At 36.6% G+C, this 22,088-nt stretch overlaps 2 protein-coding genes across 2 annotated transcripts; one reads left to right on the top strand and one right to left on the bottom strand.

Annotated features, from left to right (window-relative positions):
- The first annotated feature begins 1,028 nt into the window (after positions 1-1,028).
- On the top strand, positions 1,029-6,726 carry LOC145578214 (uncharacterized). The gene is made up of 7 exons (XM_081635573.1): positions 1,029-1,316; positions 1,544-1,687; positions 1,992-2,285; positions 4,924-4,952; positions 5,037-5,406; positions 5,829-6,206; positions 6,354-6,726. Exons 1-7 carry the CDS (start codon positions 1,029-1,031, stop codon positions 6,636-6,638), a joined length of 1,788 nt encoding a protein of 595 aa, XP_081491699.1. The 3' UTR covers positions 6,639-6,726.
- Positions 6,727-17,856: 11,130 nt separating this feature from the next.
- LOC145577394 (small ribosomal subunit protein uS5c-like) lies at positions 17,857-20,795 on the bottom strand. Its single transcript, XM_081634811.1, has 3 exons — positions 20,222-20,795; positions 19,504-19,706; positions 17,857-18,416 (listed from the first exon to the last, which is right to left on the bottom strand). Exons 1-3 carry the CDS (start codon positions 20,690-20,692, stop codon positions 18,167-18,169), a joined length of 924 nt encoding a protein of 307 aa, XP_081490937.1. The 5' UTR covers positions 20,693-20,795; the 3' UTR covers positions 17,857-18,166.
- Between the last annotated feature and the right edge of the window lie 1,293 nt (positions 20,796-22,088).

The following is a 22,088-nucleotide window of genomic DNA, read 5'->3' as shown; positions in this document are numbered from 1 at the left end:
CTATCCTTAAATAATCAAATTTAAGCTGTAAGCCTCCCTTTCAAAAATTACAAAGGTGGTTAAGTGTCTATCAGCCTCAATTCAATGATATCATACTAGTATATTCTTTTGTTTTGGTTATAAATTGTTGCCTACAGAATTAGGATTAGTTATGGAAGCTTTGATATTAACAGTTGTACTATGAATAATTGAGTTACTTGGAGCTATTAATTATGCAACGAAGCTAGGTGCAGCGGTGATCTTAACTTGTACTTCGTATTTGATTAGCTTTCACAGTTCTTTGTCTCTCTTATTATGTTTTCATTATGCAGAAATTGAAATCTATATAGCTTAGTTCAAAATTTCAAGCTCACACCTTCAAGGTTAGGCGAAGTAACCAAGTACAAGGGTGCTGTGGACGCAGAAATTGTCAAACGTGAAGGAGCTTCTTCCTTGTAGGGTTTGGGTGCATATGTGGTCTATTGCTGTGCTAAAGATGCCATTGTTCTTGCTTTCATTTATTTGGCATACTCTAGAATTGATAACCTTAGAAAATGATGTCGAGCTATAGTATGAATGCACCCAGAATTTCTTTGAAACTCTTGAATGAAACTCATGGGGTTTTGCCCATGTTTTTGTTTAAGCATTAGCTTGTATTTCCAGTTGCTACTGGCTAGGTTGTTACCCTTGGGAAATTTTCATAAGTTAACCATGTACTAGCAATTTTATTAACCTTATTCATGAGTTGTTTTACAATATTACTGTTTTTTTTTTTTGTGCTGATGTTGTATGTCCTTTGTAGTAGTTGAATCATGCATATCTTATGTCAGACTCTTTACAGCTCTATTTAACCAAAAATGACTAAATATTAATTGCGATATGATCTTAATTGTATGAAAGTGCAATCATTCTGTTCTCTACCTTTTTCGGGGTATATAATTATGTAAACTGCTTCTTTTCTTCACTTCTTCAGCTCCATTATATAATCTCTCAGAAGCTGGTAAGCTTACACTTTTACAGGGAAGTAGGCAACAAATATTCTTGTGAAAATGGGTGAAAGATCAAAGCATACCTCCATGTTACCGGATTTGTATAGGCAACTTAACTATTCTTCGATACCATACCACAATTTGTCTTGGAACTTACCAAGAAATCCTGCCCTTCTTGCAAACAAAATCTCCTTTCAACAATCTCCAAATTCACCTCCTGCCTCCTCTGCGGTTGCTCCAAATACACACTCCAACTCTCGTAAACAGAATTATGTATCTATGCCTGTTGGATTATTCCGCTGTGCCTTCCAGGTTGCAGCAGTGATAGCTACAGCTCCTATTGAACGGGTCTGTATCCTGATGCAATGCCAGAATGAGATGGTCATCTCTCTATTCCCTACAAGGGAATGAAAGACTGCTTTATGAGAACCATCAAACATGAAGGCTTCCTTTCCCTTTGGCGTGGCAGCAGCATTAGTGTGATAGGAAACTTGACAACATCCTTGACTCGAGAGGTGCTTTTCCCAATCACACCTCATTTTTGGCGTTGGCCACTTTTGATGTCGAATTGTCAGTTTCTTTATCCACTCTTTTATGCCTGTGTTCGTCTTGCTAATGATGTCAAAGTTGCTCAAAAATTTTACTTTTCTTTGGACTCCACTAAAAGTAGTTTCAGCAATGACGGTGTTGGCAGTAGGAAGTTCAGTGGTGCTTCTGATGTTCTCTACAAGACACTTAAATCGGAAGGCATGTTTGGTTTATATAGAGGATACCTCCCTGCATTCCTTGCGAGTTGTTGGACCATATCTGTCTTCGGAATGGGCTAAATCTGTATTGAACCAGAACAAGGTTATTATTTTTTTGTAGTTCAAAATCAACATGACTAGTGTCTTTAGAAGATAGATTTGTTCATATTAAGCTTACGGGTCTTTCTTTCCTTTCTTGAGTTTTCCCGGGGAAAAAAGCTTTATCCATTCTTTACTTTGTATGATATACTTACACATGATTGTTTGGCAATTGCAGGAGAACAAGATTTTCATTATACAGTATGGTTTAATGACGGTCTGTGGTACTATTCTCTTACGTTACCCATTCGTTACAGTAAGTCATAGAATGATGATGACCACCGGCGAAAAAATTAAGTACAATGGAGCGGTGGATGCAGTTCGACAAATAGTTAATTATGAAGGAGTCTCTTCCTTATACAAGGGCTTTACTCCACAATCCATTGCTCAATTGTTTTCTTTGGTTACACGTACGCAACAATATGCTATGAGCGTAAAGTGCAAAAATGATGTTGTTAGAGCTCATTACATGGTGCTTTTACTCATACAAAATTTTCCCTTTGTATTGAGATGAAATTCAAGGATTTTTTGTCTTTTTTTTTAATCTCTGTAGTGAAAGTGAAACATGAAGGGCTTATTTTCCTTAATGGTGACAAGGTTTTATGCTGCCTATAGAATATATGAACCATCTTTCATTCTGACTAGTATATAATAAGTCTAACTGATCGTTTCTCATATTGGCTTTTGGTTGTGCAAAATGGTTCAATTGTAGAACTTGCTGGCTCAATTTGTATTTTATGTGGAGTAATGATCTTTATTTGGTGGTTACATTCTATCCTCAAAAATAAGCCTGTCTTCCAAAAGACTAGGAAAGTGGTAAAGTGTCGTTATGCAACATAAGAGCTGTTTACCAATCTAAAATCGTTATACAAGGACCAAAACAAGTGAATTGGACGGAACCAATATAACCTGATCAAACCGAATTGATTTGAATGGACTTTTGACTTTTTTTCCTACACACACTAACTATTCAATGTTGTTTATAATTTTTCTACTCCTTAATATCAAGGAGTACTCCATACTGTATGATACAAATTAATAATTGATCGAAGATTGAATTTAAAGGTTTTTGCATTACCAAGTCACATTTAGACTAGTAATAAAAATTGTTACTGGAGTAATTAACTCACAACCATGAAAATTTACATTTTCCTTCACTTCTAAAGAATCTTGTAAAAAAAAAAAAAAAAAAATTGTCGCATACTCAAGTCGGGTTGACCCGTGAGAGACTCCACTCCAAAAGAAAAGTTGTTTGGAATGAATTGGATGATTAAATCGGTAGTCCATTTTTCTGGTCTAAACTGGTTTTTGAACACCCCTATCAGCTGTATACCAATTTGCCATAGAAAGAAAAGCGTTGCCAACTTTCTAAAGCAAACTATCTCGCTCAATGCTACTGCTCTACTCATAGTCTCATATTCCATTTTTGTGGGACTCCACTCCTCTCCTTGATCCTTCAAAATATCAAGATCAGACCTAAAACAGGTACTTTTCCCTTAATTTTCCATCATCAATTTTTGCTTATTAGAATCTCTCTCTCTCGATTTCTTGCACTTTGCAATTTCATTATATTAAGAATTTGTGAAATATATACAGTTCATGTTAAATAGAAGTTATATAACTCAAATTATGCTATCTTCTCCTATGTTTCTAAGTACATTGGCTTATAATCTAACTCATTAGATTTAGGGGTTTGAAAATGGGATTTTACCGGTTTTTGGGTTTTAATTTTGGGTTTTGATGAATGTGATACTCCAGGGGTTTGTTTAGGAACATAAATTAATAATGATGCTTGTTCTTCAGGAGCAAATTGAAATATGGGTGTAGGAAATGAGAGAATATATTGCTTGATATTGTTAATTTTTGATATAATCATAAAAAATGACCCTTTCATTGTTTCAACATCACAACATAATTTGATTTAGGTGCCGTGCCTTACCAAAATTTTATATATAGGGTGCCCTTAATCTTAAGAGGTATTGGGGTTCAAGTTTGTTGATTGAGATTATAGGGCACAATCATGTAAAAGGGTCATACCTTGACATACCTTAATTGACAATGTTAATATTCCTAGGAAGTAAATGAATAATATTGCTCCCAAGAAATAAACTCTATAATTCGATTTGGTGCACGCTTTTATAATATTTGGTAAATGTGAATATATTGTTTACAATTGAGTAAGGACAGAAATATGTTTGACAGTAGTATTGTGAAGGAGACCAAAAATGGTTGGTGGGATGGAGAAAGAATACTATATAGATTACTTGGAATTGAAGTGTGAGGAATATTTTAGGACATTCTGTAAAGGATAGTGTGAAGTATATGTGAGGATGGATACTGCATACTGGAAGGTGTATTAGTTTGAAGACACATCTATTCCATATGTTCTTGGTTGTTTGGTGAGAGCATTACTGTGTGTATGTGTGTTTGGGTAACAATGGTAGAGGCCTAGAGGGTAAGGAAGGGTAGGGAGAAGTGAACTTGTGTTTTTCTCAAAATCGAAAGAATTTGGTTTAGCATGTTGGACCTTTTGGTTCTCTCTGCTTTTCTTTTACCAAAAGTAGTATCTAGGTAAAGGAAAATGGTGTTAACACCCTCTTCCTCCTTTCTTCAAACCCTGCTATCTAGACATATTCTTATTGTTAGCTATTCATTGAAGATACTCTCTGAGTTCTCTTTGTAGTTAAATAGCTGAAATCTTGTATCTTTGTCATATTCTCAACTGTAGGTGTGTCATCTTGTCATTTTTGTTGATTGAACACATTGCTATGTAGCTTTTGAAATTTCCTTGAGTACCTTGACTATGAGTCTCTAGTCACCCTTGTTATGACGACTTCCGAGATGGTTACTATAATATTCTCATTGAGATATTCAAATAAGGCAACTATAAGAGGAAAGACCTTGCTGGAAAAAACACCCCTTTGGGGAACAGCACTGCCCAAAGGAGGATTATATGATTTATACATGTACAAATGTAAGGAGCACTCGGCTTGGGTCATACATTCGTACCCAAAGCCGTCTCCTTTTGGAAAGCCAAATTAAAAAAACTTGCTCTTATCTATAGCTTCACTCAGATAACATTGTCTTACTATTTTACATAATTCTTGCAGGCAACACTTTTATCTGAAATGACAGATAGGTGTGAACATACTTCCAAGTTCCCAGATCGGAATTGGTTGTATCACTCTCTTAGATGAGTTAGATCTTCTCACATTTTTGGCAGCACCATTGTAGCTCAAAATTTACTCAGAGATCCTGCCTTGTTGGCAAATAGAAACTCATTACAACCATCACCAAACATATCTTCCTCTTCTGTGATTACTCCAAAGAAGCAAGTACACCCACGGGAACAAAATCCTGGGTCATATGCTATCCTGCAAGGAATGTCTGGGGTTATTTCAGCCTCAACTGTGGCTCCTATTGAACGTGTCTATAGCCTGATGCAATGTCAGAATGAGATGCTAAAATATGGTCATCTTTCGACTCCTTACAAAGGAATGATGGATTGCTTTAGCAGAACAATTAAAAATGAAGGTGTCCTTTCCCTTTGGCGGGGTAACAGTATGAACGTGATCACACCCTTGACAATTGAGGTGATTTTCCAATGTTTACTATCTATTTATTGTTGATACTAATTTATTTTTTTTCCCGGAAAAATGTCTGTGGTAACAATTTATATAATAAGCCAATTTCCAAATTAACGGAGTTATAATGTTCTCCATTACAACCTTGAACAACAGTAACTTTTTTTTATTGACCTTTTTATTTCAATCAAATTTGACTTCTGAGTTCAAAGTTACTTTGAAGAATGTCAAATAAATCCTAGATACTTAGGTATAAAAAACCTACAGGTACAGCCTAGAGGGTTATCATGGATAATTGTTCATGTTCCTTTGATTATCTTATTTTTTAGTGGGGAAGATCTTGTAATCGTTGTTTATGATTAGTATCTTAGAAAATTTGCTGATAAATACAATTTTCTCTTATCATTACCATGTTTTTGCTAGTTATTCAGGCCTCTATGTTTGCTTTTGTCCATTTAAGGCGTAATAGTACCTTATTCAAGGAGGTTTATGAACCACCTTTGTGTTTTCTACCTCTTGGTGGAATGTTGGGACTACTGCTTCGTTATCCATTGGATTTTACCCGAATCCGCCTTGCAAATGATGTCAAAGCTGCTCAAGTACATTTTTCTTTGGATTCTTCTGGCAAAAACATCAGCAATGCCATTGGCAATTGGAAGTTCAATGGTGCTTTTGACGTTTTTAAGAAGACACTGCAATTGGAAGGCATAGTTGGTTTTTACCGTGGATACACTGCTGCATGCGTTGGTGTTTTTGCATATCAGGCCTCAACTGTGTTTAAATCTCACTACAGAGAAAAACTAACAAAGGTACAATGCATTTCTATATATTTCTCATTGATTGTTTCTTTTTATTTTAGAGTTGGCCACTGTAAATTTTACATAAGCTTTCTATATATTTATTCTATAATCTGCTGCCCTTTTGACTTACCTCGAATGACTGACACTTATATACAGGAAAAGCATACGTATTCAGCCAGGATTGCACCTATCATTTTCATGGGTCTTCCTGTGATATTTTACCCTATTCTTACTATCAGCCATAGAATGATGATGACCTCTGGCGAAGTAACCAAGTACAAGGGTGCTGTGGACGCGGTTTGTCAAATTGTCAAACGCGAAGGAGCTTCTTCCTTGTATAAGGGTTTGAGTGCATATGTGGTCTATTGCTGTGCTAAAGATGCCATTGTTCTTGCTTTCATTTTCTTGGCGTACTCTAGAATTGATAACCTTAGAAAATGATGTCGAGCTAAACTCTAGAATGTGCCAAGTAGTTTTTTGTTTAAGCATTAGCTTGTTTTCCAGTTGTTACTTGGCTAGATTGTTACCCTTAGGAAAATTTCATCCATGTACTAGCAATTTTATTAACCTTATTCATGAGTTGTTTTTCCAAATAAATTAATCAGTTGATTGAAGGAGCTGAGTATGATGGAAAAATGTTGGTCTTAATCAATTAAAGCAGTTTAGTCATCATTCCTCTCACTTTGTTTGCTGATGGAACCATGAATACTTTGCCCTGCACTCTATAATTCTTTGTTGTAGTAGCTCTATAATAGAGTTTGTCAAAGCTCTTTTGGCCTACAAATCTTAGCGCTTGATTTAATACTTATAGGTGCAATCCTAGCTGAATACGTATGTTTTTCCTGTAAGGTGGCATTCTACTCCGGCACTGATTGATATGTACTGAACTCAGAGAGCTGCAGAAGGTTCACTTGGACCTCTGCAGGTGGCGTTAGTATCATCAGTAACAGCAGAATAATGTCCATCTTCCTGGAAAATTTTGGCTGTTGTACTGCTTGTTTACATGTTAGAGCTGAGGTCATGGCGCTTGAGCTACCCAAGAAGTTACAAAATTGAGAAATCAATGAATGATTCAAACATACAACTTAGCTTGTGTTCACACACTATAATAGGATATAGATTGGGTTGATGACAGTGTTCAACGTTCATTAATCAATTATTGTCATTCTTTGATTAACTAGCAAGATTCGGATAATCAGAAGTGATGGTAAATTATTGTTTTAAATTAGGGAAGGAGAGTAAGCAGTAGATTGACTTATTAATTATGACGTGACTCAAATGAACAGATTCTCTACTTATAATAAAACTCGTAATTTATTAATAACAATATTGTTTAATACGAGTAATAATAATAGTAATACGTATTATCGGTCATAAACTTGTACGTCCATAACAGTTCGTAAACCAAAACCACCAAGGTGTGTGAAAGGCACCCAGGAAGTTAGTACTGTCAAGACATCCGCTCTTTATAATTTATACGTGTACAACCAAACGTTTCTTTTACACACTCTCTCTGGTCTTCTATCCGTCAGGTAAGTCAATGAATTTCTCTCTCAAAATTTTCCCCATCCCTCTATATTTGCGTAAACTCATCTCTGCAATAAATCAAAATACCCATTATTATTTTTATTACAGTATTTAATTTATAAGCATATTGTTCATGTTCATGTTATTGTTGGGGTTAATATAAAGGTGGTAAGACCATAATTATTAGCCATTTTTATATGATTTCAGCCATTTAAGCTTCTTGTTTTGTTAAATCGAATAGGGTGTTTCCAGTCTCTTAGCTTGCTGACCAAGTAAATATTTGACTTCCTCTGATTTTCCTTACATATTTTGCTTCAAATTGGTTTTTATTTTTGATATTGATGAATATTTATTTATTTGAACCCGGAATCTGGGTTTTATCCATTTGGGCCTTCTAGATAGTAGTATCCCATTTGTGATTTTAATGATTAGTTTTGTTTAGAAAAATTTAAAAAACGGAGTTGAAATGAAAATTCTGGAAATCTAACTACGTTTATTGGATTTTTGGAGTATGTTGGCTTAGAGATTGAGAATCTTGTTGCTCATATTTATTGTGAGGTACAATGAAATTAAATGTGCTCATTTGTGTAATTGTGTTTGCTAGTAATAAATTTGCATGGTTGTGTCAAAAAAAAAAAAAAAAAAAAAAAATTTGCATGGTTGGGTCTTCCACCCTTTTTAAGCTAATCACCCTATATTAGTTTCTTCATCTGCTATGTACCTGATTCTTGGCAAGCAGTGTCCGACATGGGTATGTCGCATCGTGTCATACCCATGTCCGAGTGTGAAAGTATTCAACACTGGTAATTGCTTGGAAGTTAAAACATAGAATTGGGCTTTGATAACCCATTTATTTGGTATGCAGGTAATCCATCAATTGCTCACTGATAATACTGATGACTTACCCATAATTAATGTAAGATTTGTAACTGATTGGTATGAAACTAACTGCTGAATATGACATGCATTTGGTAGGCTTAAGGAAGAATTGGTGTTGACATGTCTGAGAACAAAGGCACTGTGACTGTTGTGATTGCAAGTCACAATGACAACCTGTTGTCACATCCACTGCCTCTACCTCCGCAGATTGTACCAATAGCTGTGCGTCGTCGAGCAATCAAATACGCAACAGCCCTGCATGGCCTCGTCGCTGTTGCTGTCAGCACAGCTGTGGCGCCTATTGAGTGAGTCCATCTCCTGATACAAAATTAGAATGAGTTGATAAAATCGGGCCGCCTATCTACTCCTTACAAGGGCATGAGGGACTGCTTTCGCCGAACAATCAAACAGGAAGGCGTCACTTCCCTGTGGCAAGGAAATAGTGTGAACATTCTCAAAGTCTTTACTTCACAGGTAAATTAAACCCGCTTTTGTGATATACAAATCTGTTTAATCGAGTGGATTTAGCTCATGTTCTGCCTATATTCTGCATATCAAATGTAGAGCAGTACAGTTCTTAACTTGTCAATTTCCATTCAGGCTTTAGTTTTTGCCATCTATAAGAACTCTTGGTACAGAGTGGCTAAGAATGATGATTATGGTAATTTTAAGTTTCATGCTGCTGTTATATCTGCAACATTGATTCAGTATCCACTGGATTATGCTCGTACACGTCTTGCCAATGATGTCAAAGTTGCCAGAGGACTTCAATTTTCCTTGGACTCTGCTCAAAAAAATCTTAGGAAAGATTTTGGAACTAGGAAGTACAGCGGTATGTTTGATGTATGCAAACAGACTCTTAAAACGGAGGGCATGCATGGACTCTACAGAGGATACAACCCGAGCTTCCTTGGAGTCTTGGCATGGGATTCGGCTAGGTACAAAATAATCAAGACTCGGAAAAGTGACTAAGGTAGAATGAAACCTAAAGACTCCTCTCACTATTTCATACAAATATTAGTCATTTTGTACACCATTTGCATGCTTACAGCTTACCTGTTCTCATACTTTATGCAGGAGCAAACTTTCTTGGCCAAATTCATACCTATAACCATGGTATGTAGTCTTCCGGTAGCTCTCTATCCAATAACTCGTGTAAGTAGAAGGATGATGATGAATTCAGGGGAAGCAACAACCAGATACAAGAACTCGATGCATGCTTTTCGTGAGATTGTGAAACATGAAGGTTTCTGTTCTTTGTACAAGGGTGTAACTGCAGGAATGACCTTATGCTTCGCAAGGATACTTGCAATCAAGGCATCACACAATCTCGTACTACATTTACTTCATTAATTAATTCGAGTAGTAGAGTGATCCATGTTCGAGCACTTCATGCTTTTGTGAACCAGTCAGCACTTCACCTGATCTGTGGACTAGTCTCTTTCTTAGCTTGAAGATGAGAGGATTGAAATTGTCCTTGTAATAGTTTTTCTGGTGGTATCATATTTTGCTTGTTGCATTGCAGTGAGCAATGGACTTTAAACTTGCTTGTTAGTAGCCCAAGGCTCTTAAATATGTGTTGATGACTCTAAAAAGTTATACTATGAGATCAATGTTTATATTTTGAGCATTTGAGTTTTGTTGAACTTTACTCTGTATTTGAGATAATTTTTCTCGAGGTTTGAGGTTTGATCATTTGATCATATAAAAAGGTTTGATCATTTGTTGCTTCTGTTCATTAATATTATTTTGATTTTCGAGAAAAGGTACAAAATGCAGCCCAATTAGCCATTTTGGTATTGAAAAAATCACTCTTGCCAATTTAAAGACACTTTGGCATTTGAAAAAAAAAAATTGTTATAATACATTTTATCGAGCATATGAGATTTACTCTTTTTTTTTTTTTTATATCAATGTAATTGTTATCTCACTATTATATTATATATAAGAATAATGTACTCCGTGTTACTTACGTAATTCAAGCTATAAGTGAACATCACAATTTTTCTAGGGTCTTCTTCCGCAATTTGGTGATCATATATTGTCAATAGATACGTATTATGCTATGTATTTTTATTAAAAAAAATATTATTCAGTATATACTTCGTATATATATTGTATTCTGCTTTACAATCAAACCGTTAATTATATTACAAAACCTTTTAAAAAACAAGTGTTATTTATTATATTAAACGCAACAATCCGTCCGAGCAATATCATGATGAAATGCCAATTTTCCGGTCACCCATTCACATCCGTCCAAAAAAGAAGATTTGCATGAAAAAAGTTGTACGATGATCTCCTGCACTATTCATCCTACCAACATCCCAGTTCCACCCCCTCCTCCTCTCTGCAACGTCCAAAGTATCATCAGTAACCACTAACCAATCCAATGGCGCCACCTCACAAACCATAACAACCATGCCTTAACTCATCCTCCTAACTCTAGTCAACTCTTAAACCCCAGCTCTTTAACCATGGTTTAATTTCATTATTTTCTCTGCTTTATTCATACCTCTTCTTCTTTTTCTTCCATTTTTCACTTTCTCTCACTACACCATTATTACACCTTGAAAAAGAGGAGAGAGAATGAGTTACCGTGTTCTTCAAGCTCAGAAAATGGCAAAGTCTATGGCAAGAGTCTCTCTATTGTAACAACCTCCTCAGCCTCCGCCGTTTTAGCAGTGCGCCACCGTCTACGGCTGACGGAATTCCTCGTCGCCTCCTTGTTAACTGCAAATTTGCTCGTTCTGGAAACATCCCTCATTTTGACAGCCTCCCTCCTCAATCTCTACTCCGAGCTAGTTTCATTCTACACATTTGTAGCTGTTTTTACTATTTTACTTGTTTAAATATTGTCTATATCACATTATTAATGGAAGATATTTGTGTTTTATCTAATTCTGAAAATCATTGCATTTTCGGGGTTTTGTTGTTTGTATTTTGTGAGTAAAAAAAGGATTAATGGTGAATATAAAACCCAGTTTCTTAAACCCTTAAATACTTAGCTTCTTGTACGATACGCTATTCGTTCATACATGATTTTTATCTAGAATTTTGGTCATCTAAGCTTACACTTTGTATTTGGAATTTCATGTTAAGCTGATATTATGTCTATGGATCGGATTTGTGTGGGGTTTATGTAAGTCATAAGATCTATGTAAAATAAATTTTTATGATGTGATCGATGATTTTGTATGTTGGTGTGTAAATATGTGACTAATGTGAGTTATTTCAACGTATTATTAGCTCACTGAAATAATGTTATGGACCGATTTCAACTCTATCAATAGTCTAATTCTAGATTATTACTTGTTTTATGTGGATCGATCGGATATTTATGTTACGGTGGATTTGGTTTGAGAGGAATAATCATGCCGTCAACTTAATCTACGGGTTAAATGGGTCATTGGATTTATTTGTTAAATTATGGTCTAATTTGTTTGAGATAATCATAATCAATTTGTTATACTATAAACTTAACTATTTAAGGGCCTTAATTAATGAGTTTATGTTATGAATCACTATGTGCATATAATTACATACCGAAATTGAATCTAAGTTGTAGGGAAATGGAAGAAAAAAGACCCGTAATGTGAGAAACGTCTTGGCCTTATTACTTGTTACAAATGCTTGTATAGTTAATTTGGCAATTCTAATCTTGTTGAAATATCACACATGATCAACTTATAAGCATGGAGGCTCGCAGTTCCCACCTGTTGAAGGACTAAGGAAGAATAGGTCGTTTTATAGTGACACGGATGATGACTCAAGCTCCGATCATTACTCGGATTCTGATCAGGATCTGCCCGACACATGGGGTTTCAAGCAAGATGATAATGCACTCTACTTAAGGATGGATATTCCAGGAGTGGGCAAAGAAGATGTGAAGGTCCATGTGGTAGGCAGCTCTCATATGCTCAAGGTGAAGGGAATCAGAAAGTTGGACCCTGAGTTCGGGGATGATGCTGAGACCGGTCCTAAACCCTTTGTTTATGAGGTTGGGTTAATGTCACTCAGTGAATACAAGGTTGATAAGATTAAGGCTGAGATTAAAGATGGTGTGCTCAAGGTTACAGTGCCGAAGGTCAAGGATGAGGAGAGGATGGACGTGTTGCATGTTCAGGTCGATTGAATCAGATTTGTGGAGTGTTTCGGGTTCACAGGCTTTATGAAGGACTCTTTCTGATGACAAGTATAAATAATTCTAGATTTCTAGTGTTGCAGTCGTAGAACCTATCTTTTGCCTTTGCTAGAAAAACTTTGGTTGTTTACTCTTTTCATTGTGGTCCGAATTTGCGGTGTTGTTTGACAAAGTTATGTGCTAGCTATGGTGTTGAGATTCTAATGAAAATGGATGGCTTTTAGACTTAAAGATCTATTTCTTAATCATGCTATACATGGTTTATTTTATTTCATGATTTGATAAGGTGAATTGATGATTTGATAACACTTGTTTTTCCCTTAAAAGTTGTCAATAACTTGCATAAAATTGCCTATGATTTGCTGTTAATCAAGTCCTTTCGCAAACTATAGCCTCTTATAGTCTTATATATGTACTGTTGGTCTGTTGGCTTTAATGAATTTTGTCAGAACATTCCATGCTTGTGATGAATCTGATGTTGGTGAAGGAGATCAAATCATTTTACTTGAAGGATTTAAAATTGCTCCTAGATGTATATAGACAATATAGTATCCCTTTAGTAACAATTAAACTCGAAAACTAGGGAGTACCCTTTGTATCGACTACTCTGTATATATTTTTTGAACTCGTACGGTTAAATTTTCTTTAGAATCAACTATATGAATTTTAAACGTATGTTGAATTTTAAACCTTGCCTCCCTAAACATGAAATTATCTCTCAACAAAATTAAACACGTGAAATCCAATTTGAGTAAGGGTAAGGCCAATAAAAACTGGACATTCCTGATTCCTCCAACTGCACATCATATCCGTCCAAGTCAAAGGGATTTGCATAGGGATGGCAATCCAGTCCGAATCCGACCCTACTCTGTCCCGATCCGAGGTAAAAAATCCGCTCAGAATCCGAGAAAAAAGTAATCCGAGTTCGACTCCGTTAAAATAATCCGACTCCGAGTCAGAGGAGGGTCGGAGTCGGATCCTAAAAAAAATCCGAGAAAAAAATCCGACTCCGACAAATGTCCGACTTTGACGGATTATCCGACTCCGACTCCAATAGATAGTGGATTTTTGTGTGGGTCATGGTGGCATTGGGTGTGGGTTGTCAAGGCCCAAATAGCCCAACATCTCAAAGTATATTAAATAATGTAAAAGAAACTCGGAGTCGGGTCGGATCGGAGTCGGAGTCGGAGGTCGGATATTGAAGTCGGAGTCAGAGTCGGATTTCGGAGTCGGATGTCGGAGTCGGAGTCGGATGTCGGATTTAACATCCGACTTCTTGTCGGATCGGAGTCGGATTTAGCATAATCCGCTCCGAGTCCGACCCGTTGCCATCCCTAGATTTGCATGAAAATAGGTCCAATGCTATCTCTGATACGTTGCACCCATCTCTGCAAAACCTTCAAAATACTCTATAATACTCCTTCCGTCTCTTTATTTTTGCCCTATTGTCATTTTTTTAGTCAAACTTTGATCATAATTTACCATTAATGTATAAAAGATAATATAATCATGGGTGCTATTATTATATTCGTCTCATTGTATATTTTATTAATATCATATTTTTATAATTTTTGCGTATATAAAAATAAAAATATGGACGTTTTAAGACGCATTTTAGAGACCACGCACAGTTAATGGGGCAAAAAAAAATAGGGACAAAGAGAGTACTAATAACCAATACAATATTGCAACCTATCAAAAGTCAAAACTGTAATCTACTTAATCAAATTCCATTTTATTTTTTTTTACAGAAAATCAAATTCCAAATTAACTTGGTTACTCGTACTATTATTATTACTCGTATTATTTATTATTCATTTAATAATAACCTTTTTTTTTTTTTAAAAGAATTATAATAACTAGTTTAATTTCTACTGGTATTAAACTTTTCATTTCAACTATTTCTCCAAATTATTCTCCAGTTTTCTTAAAAAGATAAAGAAAAACCGTTTAATAATGTTAGGTTATTCAAACCACCACCACCACCTCCTCAGCCACACACCGCCGTCATTACTATTAACCGACCCTACTTACACCTATGACGACAGCAATTACGGCGGCGATGATGAAGACGACGTCATCATTGACCCTTCAACACCAAGCCCGGAATTTGGCCCGCCCAAGAAGAAGGACAAGCAAAGTGAGCCATTGACCCGAAAGAAGTGCACCCACTGTGGAACCCAGGAGACACCACAATGGCGGTTAGGACCCAAGGGACCATTAACGCTTTGCAATGCTTGTGGGTTAAGCTATCTTAGAGTGGGCCACCTTCTGCCCGAGTACAGGCCCGTTCGTAGCCCGAGTTTCTCAACCCAACTTCACTCCAATTTCTACAGGAACCGGGAATTGAAGGAGACTAGGAAGAAGAAGGAGAAGATGATGTCGAAAATTATGGGTCGACCCGATTCTGAAACTTTGCCTGACCCGGTTTCAAGGTTTGGATAGTATACCATATTATTATTAATTATTCGTAGTACGTAGAAATAGTAAGGTGTAAAGGTTGATGATACTTGTATGATTTTAAATTTCTTTGCAGTTTTGATGATTTGGCTTTGGTGAATCCGGGTTCAAGTTCGGGTATTTTGGATCACCCGGGTTCCAATTCTGGTAATTTCCCTATTATATAAACAGAAGAAATGAAATTTTGGACGAAATTATATTGTTTGATTCAATTATTAAGAAAGCTATACATGTTTTGTTGCTTGTAATTTATTTGGTAAAATGAAAAGAAATTTTGTATTTCAACCAATATTTATTTGGAATTTTGATTTTGGTTTGATAGTTTTGTTTGTAGACATGTGAAATATGTTTTCACGTACATAATTCTTATTGTAACTCAGGCAATTCCAGAATACTCAAATAATCTGGTTTGAGGTGTTAAATCGACGGGTTAAATGGATCGATCATGGCTACTAGAGTGCTAGCTTGCTAATGTCGAAGTTGATTATTGTTTTCAATATATGGAGTAAGAGGAAAGAAAGTGTTTAATTTGTTTAGCTATTGAAATCAAGCACAATTTGTTAAGACTCATCTTTTTCGAGTTGTGAATACTTCAATCCATTTTCTTTTGTTATTAAACATTATGCAAATGAATAGTTGATGTCTCCCTTGGGATTATTACACTGTCTTATGGAAATTGTAAGAATCGAAGAAAATAGTCGAGCTTGTGTTTAGTTTCAATCACAACAAAAATTACATGATTATACAGCATTTACTCATTGTTTTTCTTTCTTCCAAGTTATTAGAAATTTTTCAACCCTTATGTAGGTTGTATGCATTTGCTTAGATCAGTTTTATGAATTGAATCTTATCTTGGTTGAATTATTCACAGAGAAGTATGAAACCTCGCCATTCACAGCTACTGAAAGAACGGTGATGCAGCTGCCATCTTCTGGTGGCTCAAGCAATGATACGGAAGCTGATGGACAGCAGAAGCCATGGTATTTCAAGCAAGATGATGATGCACTGTACTTCAAGATGGATATGCCAGGGGTGAGAAAAAAAGACGCCAAGATTAGTGTGGAGGGCAGCACTCTGACAGTGAAGGGAGTGAGGAAATTGGACCCTCACTTCAGAGATGAGAACTGTCTGAATACCTATGTTGTTAAGGTCACCTTAGTCGAAAGGCATAAGTACAATATTGATGGGGTTAAGGCAGAACTGAAGCATGGAGTTCTCAAAGTTATAGTACCTAAAGTTAGGGATGTATCGCGCATTCAGACCAGGTGATGAGATTTGCTGAAGCATTCTAGTTATACAGGCTTTATGGAAAGAGCCAATTAGTCTTTTTTTGGTAATGAGAGGAGAACATTCTAAATCTCATCAAGTAGTGCTTACCTTATACTTTTGCTGGAAAATCTTAGGTCTTTGGCTGTAGTGTTCTCTTCATCTCTTGTGGTTGTGACTATGGGCTCAAGATCTGCATTGTTGCTTTTCAAAGTTGTGTGTGCTAGCTAAATTTATGAGTTCGAAAGTCAAGGCATACAAAGTACTTTCTTTCCATTGCATACTATTCTAATGGTCTTATTTGAATATTTTATTACAAATATATTATCATGTGAACTTGGACTAGTTCGAAAGTCAAGGCATACAAAGTACTTTCTTTCCATTGCATACTAATGGTTATTTGAATATTTTGTTACAAATATATTATCATGGTTTTGGTTTTTCTATAGGGTGATTCAATCCTACATGAACAGACCAAGAACATCAAAGAACGGAGGTAGTACATGTATATTTTTAGGCAAAATCTCTTTAGAGGTTTTTCTAACCATCTTAGAAGAGAATCCTCTGCTCTAGCCAATTGAAATCCCCAATCTAATGATATCTCAATCAATGCATTTATACTCTGCAGTTTACTCTGGAATTCAGAGTCTGAAATTCTGAATACTATTACAGATATCCAATGCTCATTTACAAAGTTGGCGATCTCTGGTTATTCAAAGGTTATGTAGCTGACCAACTAACTATAAAGTCTACAACTCTACACGACTACAATCTTAATTTTCAAATCTGACACCATTGCTACTTTGCTATTTGATCTCGATCATACAGCAAGAAGGTCCACTCTCTGATTTTTTTACAATGTCCACTTAATGCTACATTGGGACGAGAGTAGATACCAGACATGCTCAACAGTCCATAACAGCCTCATGGACAACATCACGGAGCTTATTGCTCCTTATTTCCTTGCCAAACATCTCGCGGTGATTTTTAGCAGTCGCGGAAGAATCATAGGAAATTGAGATTTAGAGTAATGGAGTGATGGAGTCACAGGATAGCTATAGCAAATGGGACATAGGAAACTACTAGTAGTGATCAGGTATAGTCGCACAATTCAGCTTTTTCCCATTTCATTTGACCTACATGGTTTTATAAAATTTCCCCACATGACTTATGATATTTCTGCATTGTATATCAACATATCACTTGCGAAATTAATTATCCAAGTTAATACAAACATCATTAATAAACAAATGCCAGTTATCTTCAGAGTGTTCAGACAGATTAGAGTCTAAATTGAACACTTTAATATAACACAATATGTATGATATACTGATATAGATGTTATTGATTGAGAGACTATTCTACTACTGAGTGTTACTGTACTTGGGAACTGTAGAACTCATTATGCATGGAAAATGTATAATGTTCCTTCAAATACAATTGCTCTCATTCACATTCCTTCAAAACGAACAGCAACGTTTGATTAAAAAAAATTCCTGAGGCATCACTCATACATTGGTGGCTCTCAAGACTTTTAGCTCAAAATTTATAATGGCTGGCTATACTTGGGAGTTCAACAAAGTGATCTATCAGATTACTAGAACAACGCATTGACAATGTAATAAATTTACAATTAGATGTAACAGAATGGGTAAGAAAGGAATCAACAAAGATGCAAACATTAGACTGTGCATCACTTCCAGAGTTCCTCCATGGGGATCCCACGGTCACGGGCCACTTCACTAAACTGCCTCATAGTTTGCACTGCCAAAATTGTAGCTCTAGCGTTGTTAAGTGCATTATTACTTCCCAATTGCTTGCCTAATGCATTCTCAACACCGGCCATCTCCAACACAGTTCTGACAGCACCACCTGCAATAACTCCTGTACCAGGAGCTGCTGGTCGAAGCATCACCCTTGCTGCTCCATAGTCAGCCTCATTTCTGGCAAGATATTGAGTATCATTACACCAGCAACAAACAAGTGTTGCAACATAGATGTGGCATCATTTAATAAATTTAACAGAAACCTCATATCCCACTCCGTCCCCATACATCAACATCCAAAACTAGCATAGAAAAACAAGTGAGAACCAAAGGAAGTCAGGAACATATCATGCAAGGTGCTAAAGTCACTCAGTGTGAATTTCTTCGAGCCTATGTCAATCCCATGCACTAAGAGAGACCAATACCGCCCAAACAAAGGTCATATGTAGATGAACTCCAAAATCCCACGGGCCATGTGGAGGTGTGAAGGCTAAGAATAAGAGGAAATATCCTATACAATCTTTGGAGTCACAGCAGTAATGTTCTCCCCTCTCAACTTGGTCCCATTTTGCTACTTAAATTCAAATATACCAGGACAGGATGAGTTGAAGCTTTGTAGCTGGTATCATAATTCTTTTAAGGAAGACCACCCTTGAACAAAACTAAATATGTTACTAGAATACAAAAGTTGTTTTTGTAGGCATTCCCAAATCCCATATACGAGCACATCTTTTGGCAAGCATTCCCAAAACTATACCTTCATAAACATTCTTCAAATTTAGATCCCCAAATTTATAAGCTTCATATCATCTTGGAGCTCTTTACATATTTGCAACTTGAATTTGGCATTCAAAAGTGTTCTGAGTCAAAAGTTTCACTTAAAATATGGTGTTGACATTAACTTCCTAGTAGGATATATTGCACTAGTAACTAAATATTCCCTTGCAGCTTTAGAGTTCAATTCAGAAGTCCCATATCCTACATTATAATGAATCTGCCTCTACCACTTAAGTTAGAAGCTCATTGGTCATAACTAGGCATAACTTACTTAATCAGCTCAAAAGTCAGCATGTATGATAGGTGTTTTACATAAAGCTAATAATAAAGCCTCAAATTTCCAAAGATACAAATTACAAGAAAGGGGAAAAACGGTCAATGTGCACAACGCTTTGGATCATATCACAAAAGGTGGAATTCATTGCTCTACAACTACACACAACAAAGAGCAAAAGTCACATTAAAGGAAAGGTTTTAACTTCAGTACCTGTGAGGGAAAGTCAGATACTTGGTCATGGGCACAGTTATAATGTTCCGACGAGCATCTGTTGCTGCCTTCTGAACTGCAGCAATCACCTCCTTAGCTTTACCAACTCCAACGCCAACTTGGCCCTTCTTATCACCTACCACCACAACTGCCCTGAACCTCATGTGCTTCCCTCCCTTAACCACCTTAGTCACTCTTCTAACCTGCATTGTACAGAAACCATCACCACTTCAGCTAAAACATAAATTTTACGAAAGACCGTCAATTCCTAATTGCATCCCTCCTTCAAATTCATACACAAAATTCCAAGATTGAGCAAAGAAGCATCACTTACTATTACCTAAAAACTTATCAATTCCTTATCCAAACCACTAAATATGGACCTAAATCAACAAAATACAGATCCAATTTGTAAATTTAATTCGAATTCACAAATCAAAACCCAATTTCAACATATTAAAATCCGAAAACTCTTTCTCAACAAAGGATTCTATACAATGTAACCTCAATTTGGACTGAATATAAAACTTAAAATAGGAACAATAGCCATGAAATTCCAGTAACCCACCTCCCAAAAATGAAAATTCAATTCAAATACACATCAAATCACTAACCCAATAACCCAAAAATCAATTCAATTGAGAAAGCAACATTACCCAAAAACTTGAATAAAATTCAGTTCATGTAGAATCTATTACACAATAATGTAAGAAAATACCTGAACTACATTCTCATCAAACCCATCTCGAATCTTCTCTTTCTTACTTTTGGACCCAAACCCAGTAGACTTCTTAACCTTAGAATCCATAGCATAGATGTCATTCCCAAGAAAAGTTTCACCACTGTAAGCAGGACCATAGAGCTCCTCATAAGCTCGAGCAATATCCTCCTCGGACTCAAAAGGGGGTTCATCAATGGCGCGAGGAGGGACGAAACCCTCGGGCTTTTCAGGTGGGTCGAAGGTGATTTGTTCATCTGGGTTATCCTGTTCGAAGAAGGTGATGTCAATTCCTTCTTTCTTGGTGCAAGAGAGGTGAGTTGGGAATGAGCGAGTTGAGGAGAGAGAAAGGAAGAGGGGTTTTGAGGAGTCGGAGAAGGAGAAGGAGAAGAGTGTGGTGGAAGTGGGTTTGGGGAAGAGAGAGAAACGGGTGGTTGTTGCGGTGGAGAAGGGAGTTGCAGAGGTCGCCATTGGAGAGAGAAAGGGAGGTTTGAGCTCTAGCAGGAATGGGAGGTTGAGGGAAGTATTTCCTTGTCTTCAATGGGTAAGCTTAAGGAATGGAGGCTTATCTATACTTGTCAAGTGCTATCCAAAAAATTAACCAAAAAAAAAGTCTCAACCTTTTTATTCTAGGAAAAATACACTTTAATAATCCTAATTTTGCCCAACTTAATTTAAGTAATCTCAAATTTCGATTATTCTGCAATGATCTCAACTTTCACCTGCACTTTTTTTCTTCAATCCCAAACCGGTCAACAAAAGTCAATGACCTAATATTCCAGGTTACCTGACACGTGTCGGGTTGTGATTTGTCCAAAAATAAATAAATAAAAGATGAAATAATAAAGAAAAAGAAAAAAAAAAAAAAAAAAGCAAAACCAAGCCACCAGCCCACAACCACCGGCGGTGACCACCCTCCTCCCTTGCCCACACCGAACCACCCCCTCCCCAATCCCTGCTGATTTCGACCCCCTTCCTTTACTTCCAGGCCGGAAATCGGCCCCCCACCCCACAAACCGCCGCCTAACTTCACAGCACCGCCCACGCAACCATTCCCCTCCACATACCATTGCCCTAATTGGTCGCCCTCCCTTCCCAGACTCCTCAAATAGATCGCCCCTCCCTACCCCCACCCTAAAAACCGGCTTCCTTCAACCTATTTCTCCTCCATTCTGTGCACTACATCAGCGATTTCACCGATAAAAGCGTAAGTGTGTGGTAGGGTGGTGGCAAATCGGTGGTGGGGAAGGTATTTCGGGGTTGGGGAAGGGAGAGCTGTCGCAAATCGATGGTGAGGGCTGGGGGAGGGGGTTGGTTTAAGCTAAGGATGAGGCGAGGTGGCCACGACGGTGGTGGTTGCGGTTGGCTAAGGTTTTAGTTTTTTTTTTCTTTTGTCTTAATTTATTAAAAATTAAATTTTTTATTTTAATGTTTTGAAGCAATTAACATGTGACACGTGTCAAATAATTTTTAAAAAAAAAATTTAACCCCTTCATCAGATTACCGGTTTTTGGGACCGAAGAAAGAAAATGCACCTTAAAGTTGGGATCATTGCAAAATAATCGAAAGTTGGGATTATTTAAAGTAAATTGGGCAAAGTTGGGATTATTAAAGTGTATTTTTCCTTTATTCTATGCTCTTTGAATTTTATGTTTTTCAATGTATACTTTTTTGGAAAAATTGCTTTTAATAATCTCAACTTTAACCCATTTATTTTTAATAATCCCAACTTTGGATTATTATTGAATAATCCCAATTTTATGGGGTATTTGCTTTTATTGATCCTAAACGGTCATCAACCTAATATAACAGGTTACCTAAGACACGTGGTAACACATGATTGGTTGAAATAATTAAAAAAATAAAT

Source organism: Chenopodium album, chromosome 14, assembly GCF_948465745.1.
Source record: "Chenopodium album chromosome 14, dcCheAlbu1.1, whole genome shotgun sequence".
NCBI classification, from domain to species: Eukaryota; Viridiplantae; Streptophyta; class Magnoliopsida; order Caryophyllales; family Amaranthaceae; genus Chenopodium; species Chenopodium album.
This window is presented reverse-complemented; position numbering and strand designations above follow the sequence as displayed.

Excerpts from the sequence above, each read along its gene's own strand:
- LOC145577394 (XM_081634811.1), bottom strand. The coding sequence starts at position 20,692 with ATGGCGACCTCTGCAACTCCCTTCTCCACCGCAACAACCACCCGTTTC. Across the intron at positions 19,707-20,221 it reads TTGATGAGAATGTAGTTCAG|GTTAGAAGAGTGACTAAGGT; the intron begins GTATTTTCTTAC and ends TGTACAATGCAG. Across the intron at positions 18,417-19,503 it reads TATCTGACTTTCCCTCACAG|AAATGAGGCTGACTATGGAG; the intron begins GTACTGAAGTTA and ends ATATCTTGCCAG.
- LOC145578214 (XM_081635573.1), top strand. The coding sequence starts at position 1,029 with ATGGGTGAAAGATCAAAGCATACCTCCATGTTACCGGATTTGTATAGG. Across the intron at positions 1,317-1,543 it reads CTACAGCTCCTATTGAACGG|TTTCTTTATCCACTCTTTTA; the intron begins GTCTGTATCCTG and ends TCGAATTGTCAG. Across the intron at positions 6,207-6,353 it reads ACAGAGAAAAACTAACAAAG|GAAAAGCATACGTATTCAGC; the intron begins GTACAATGCATT and ends ACTTATATACAG.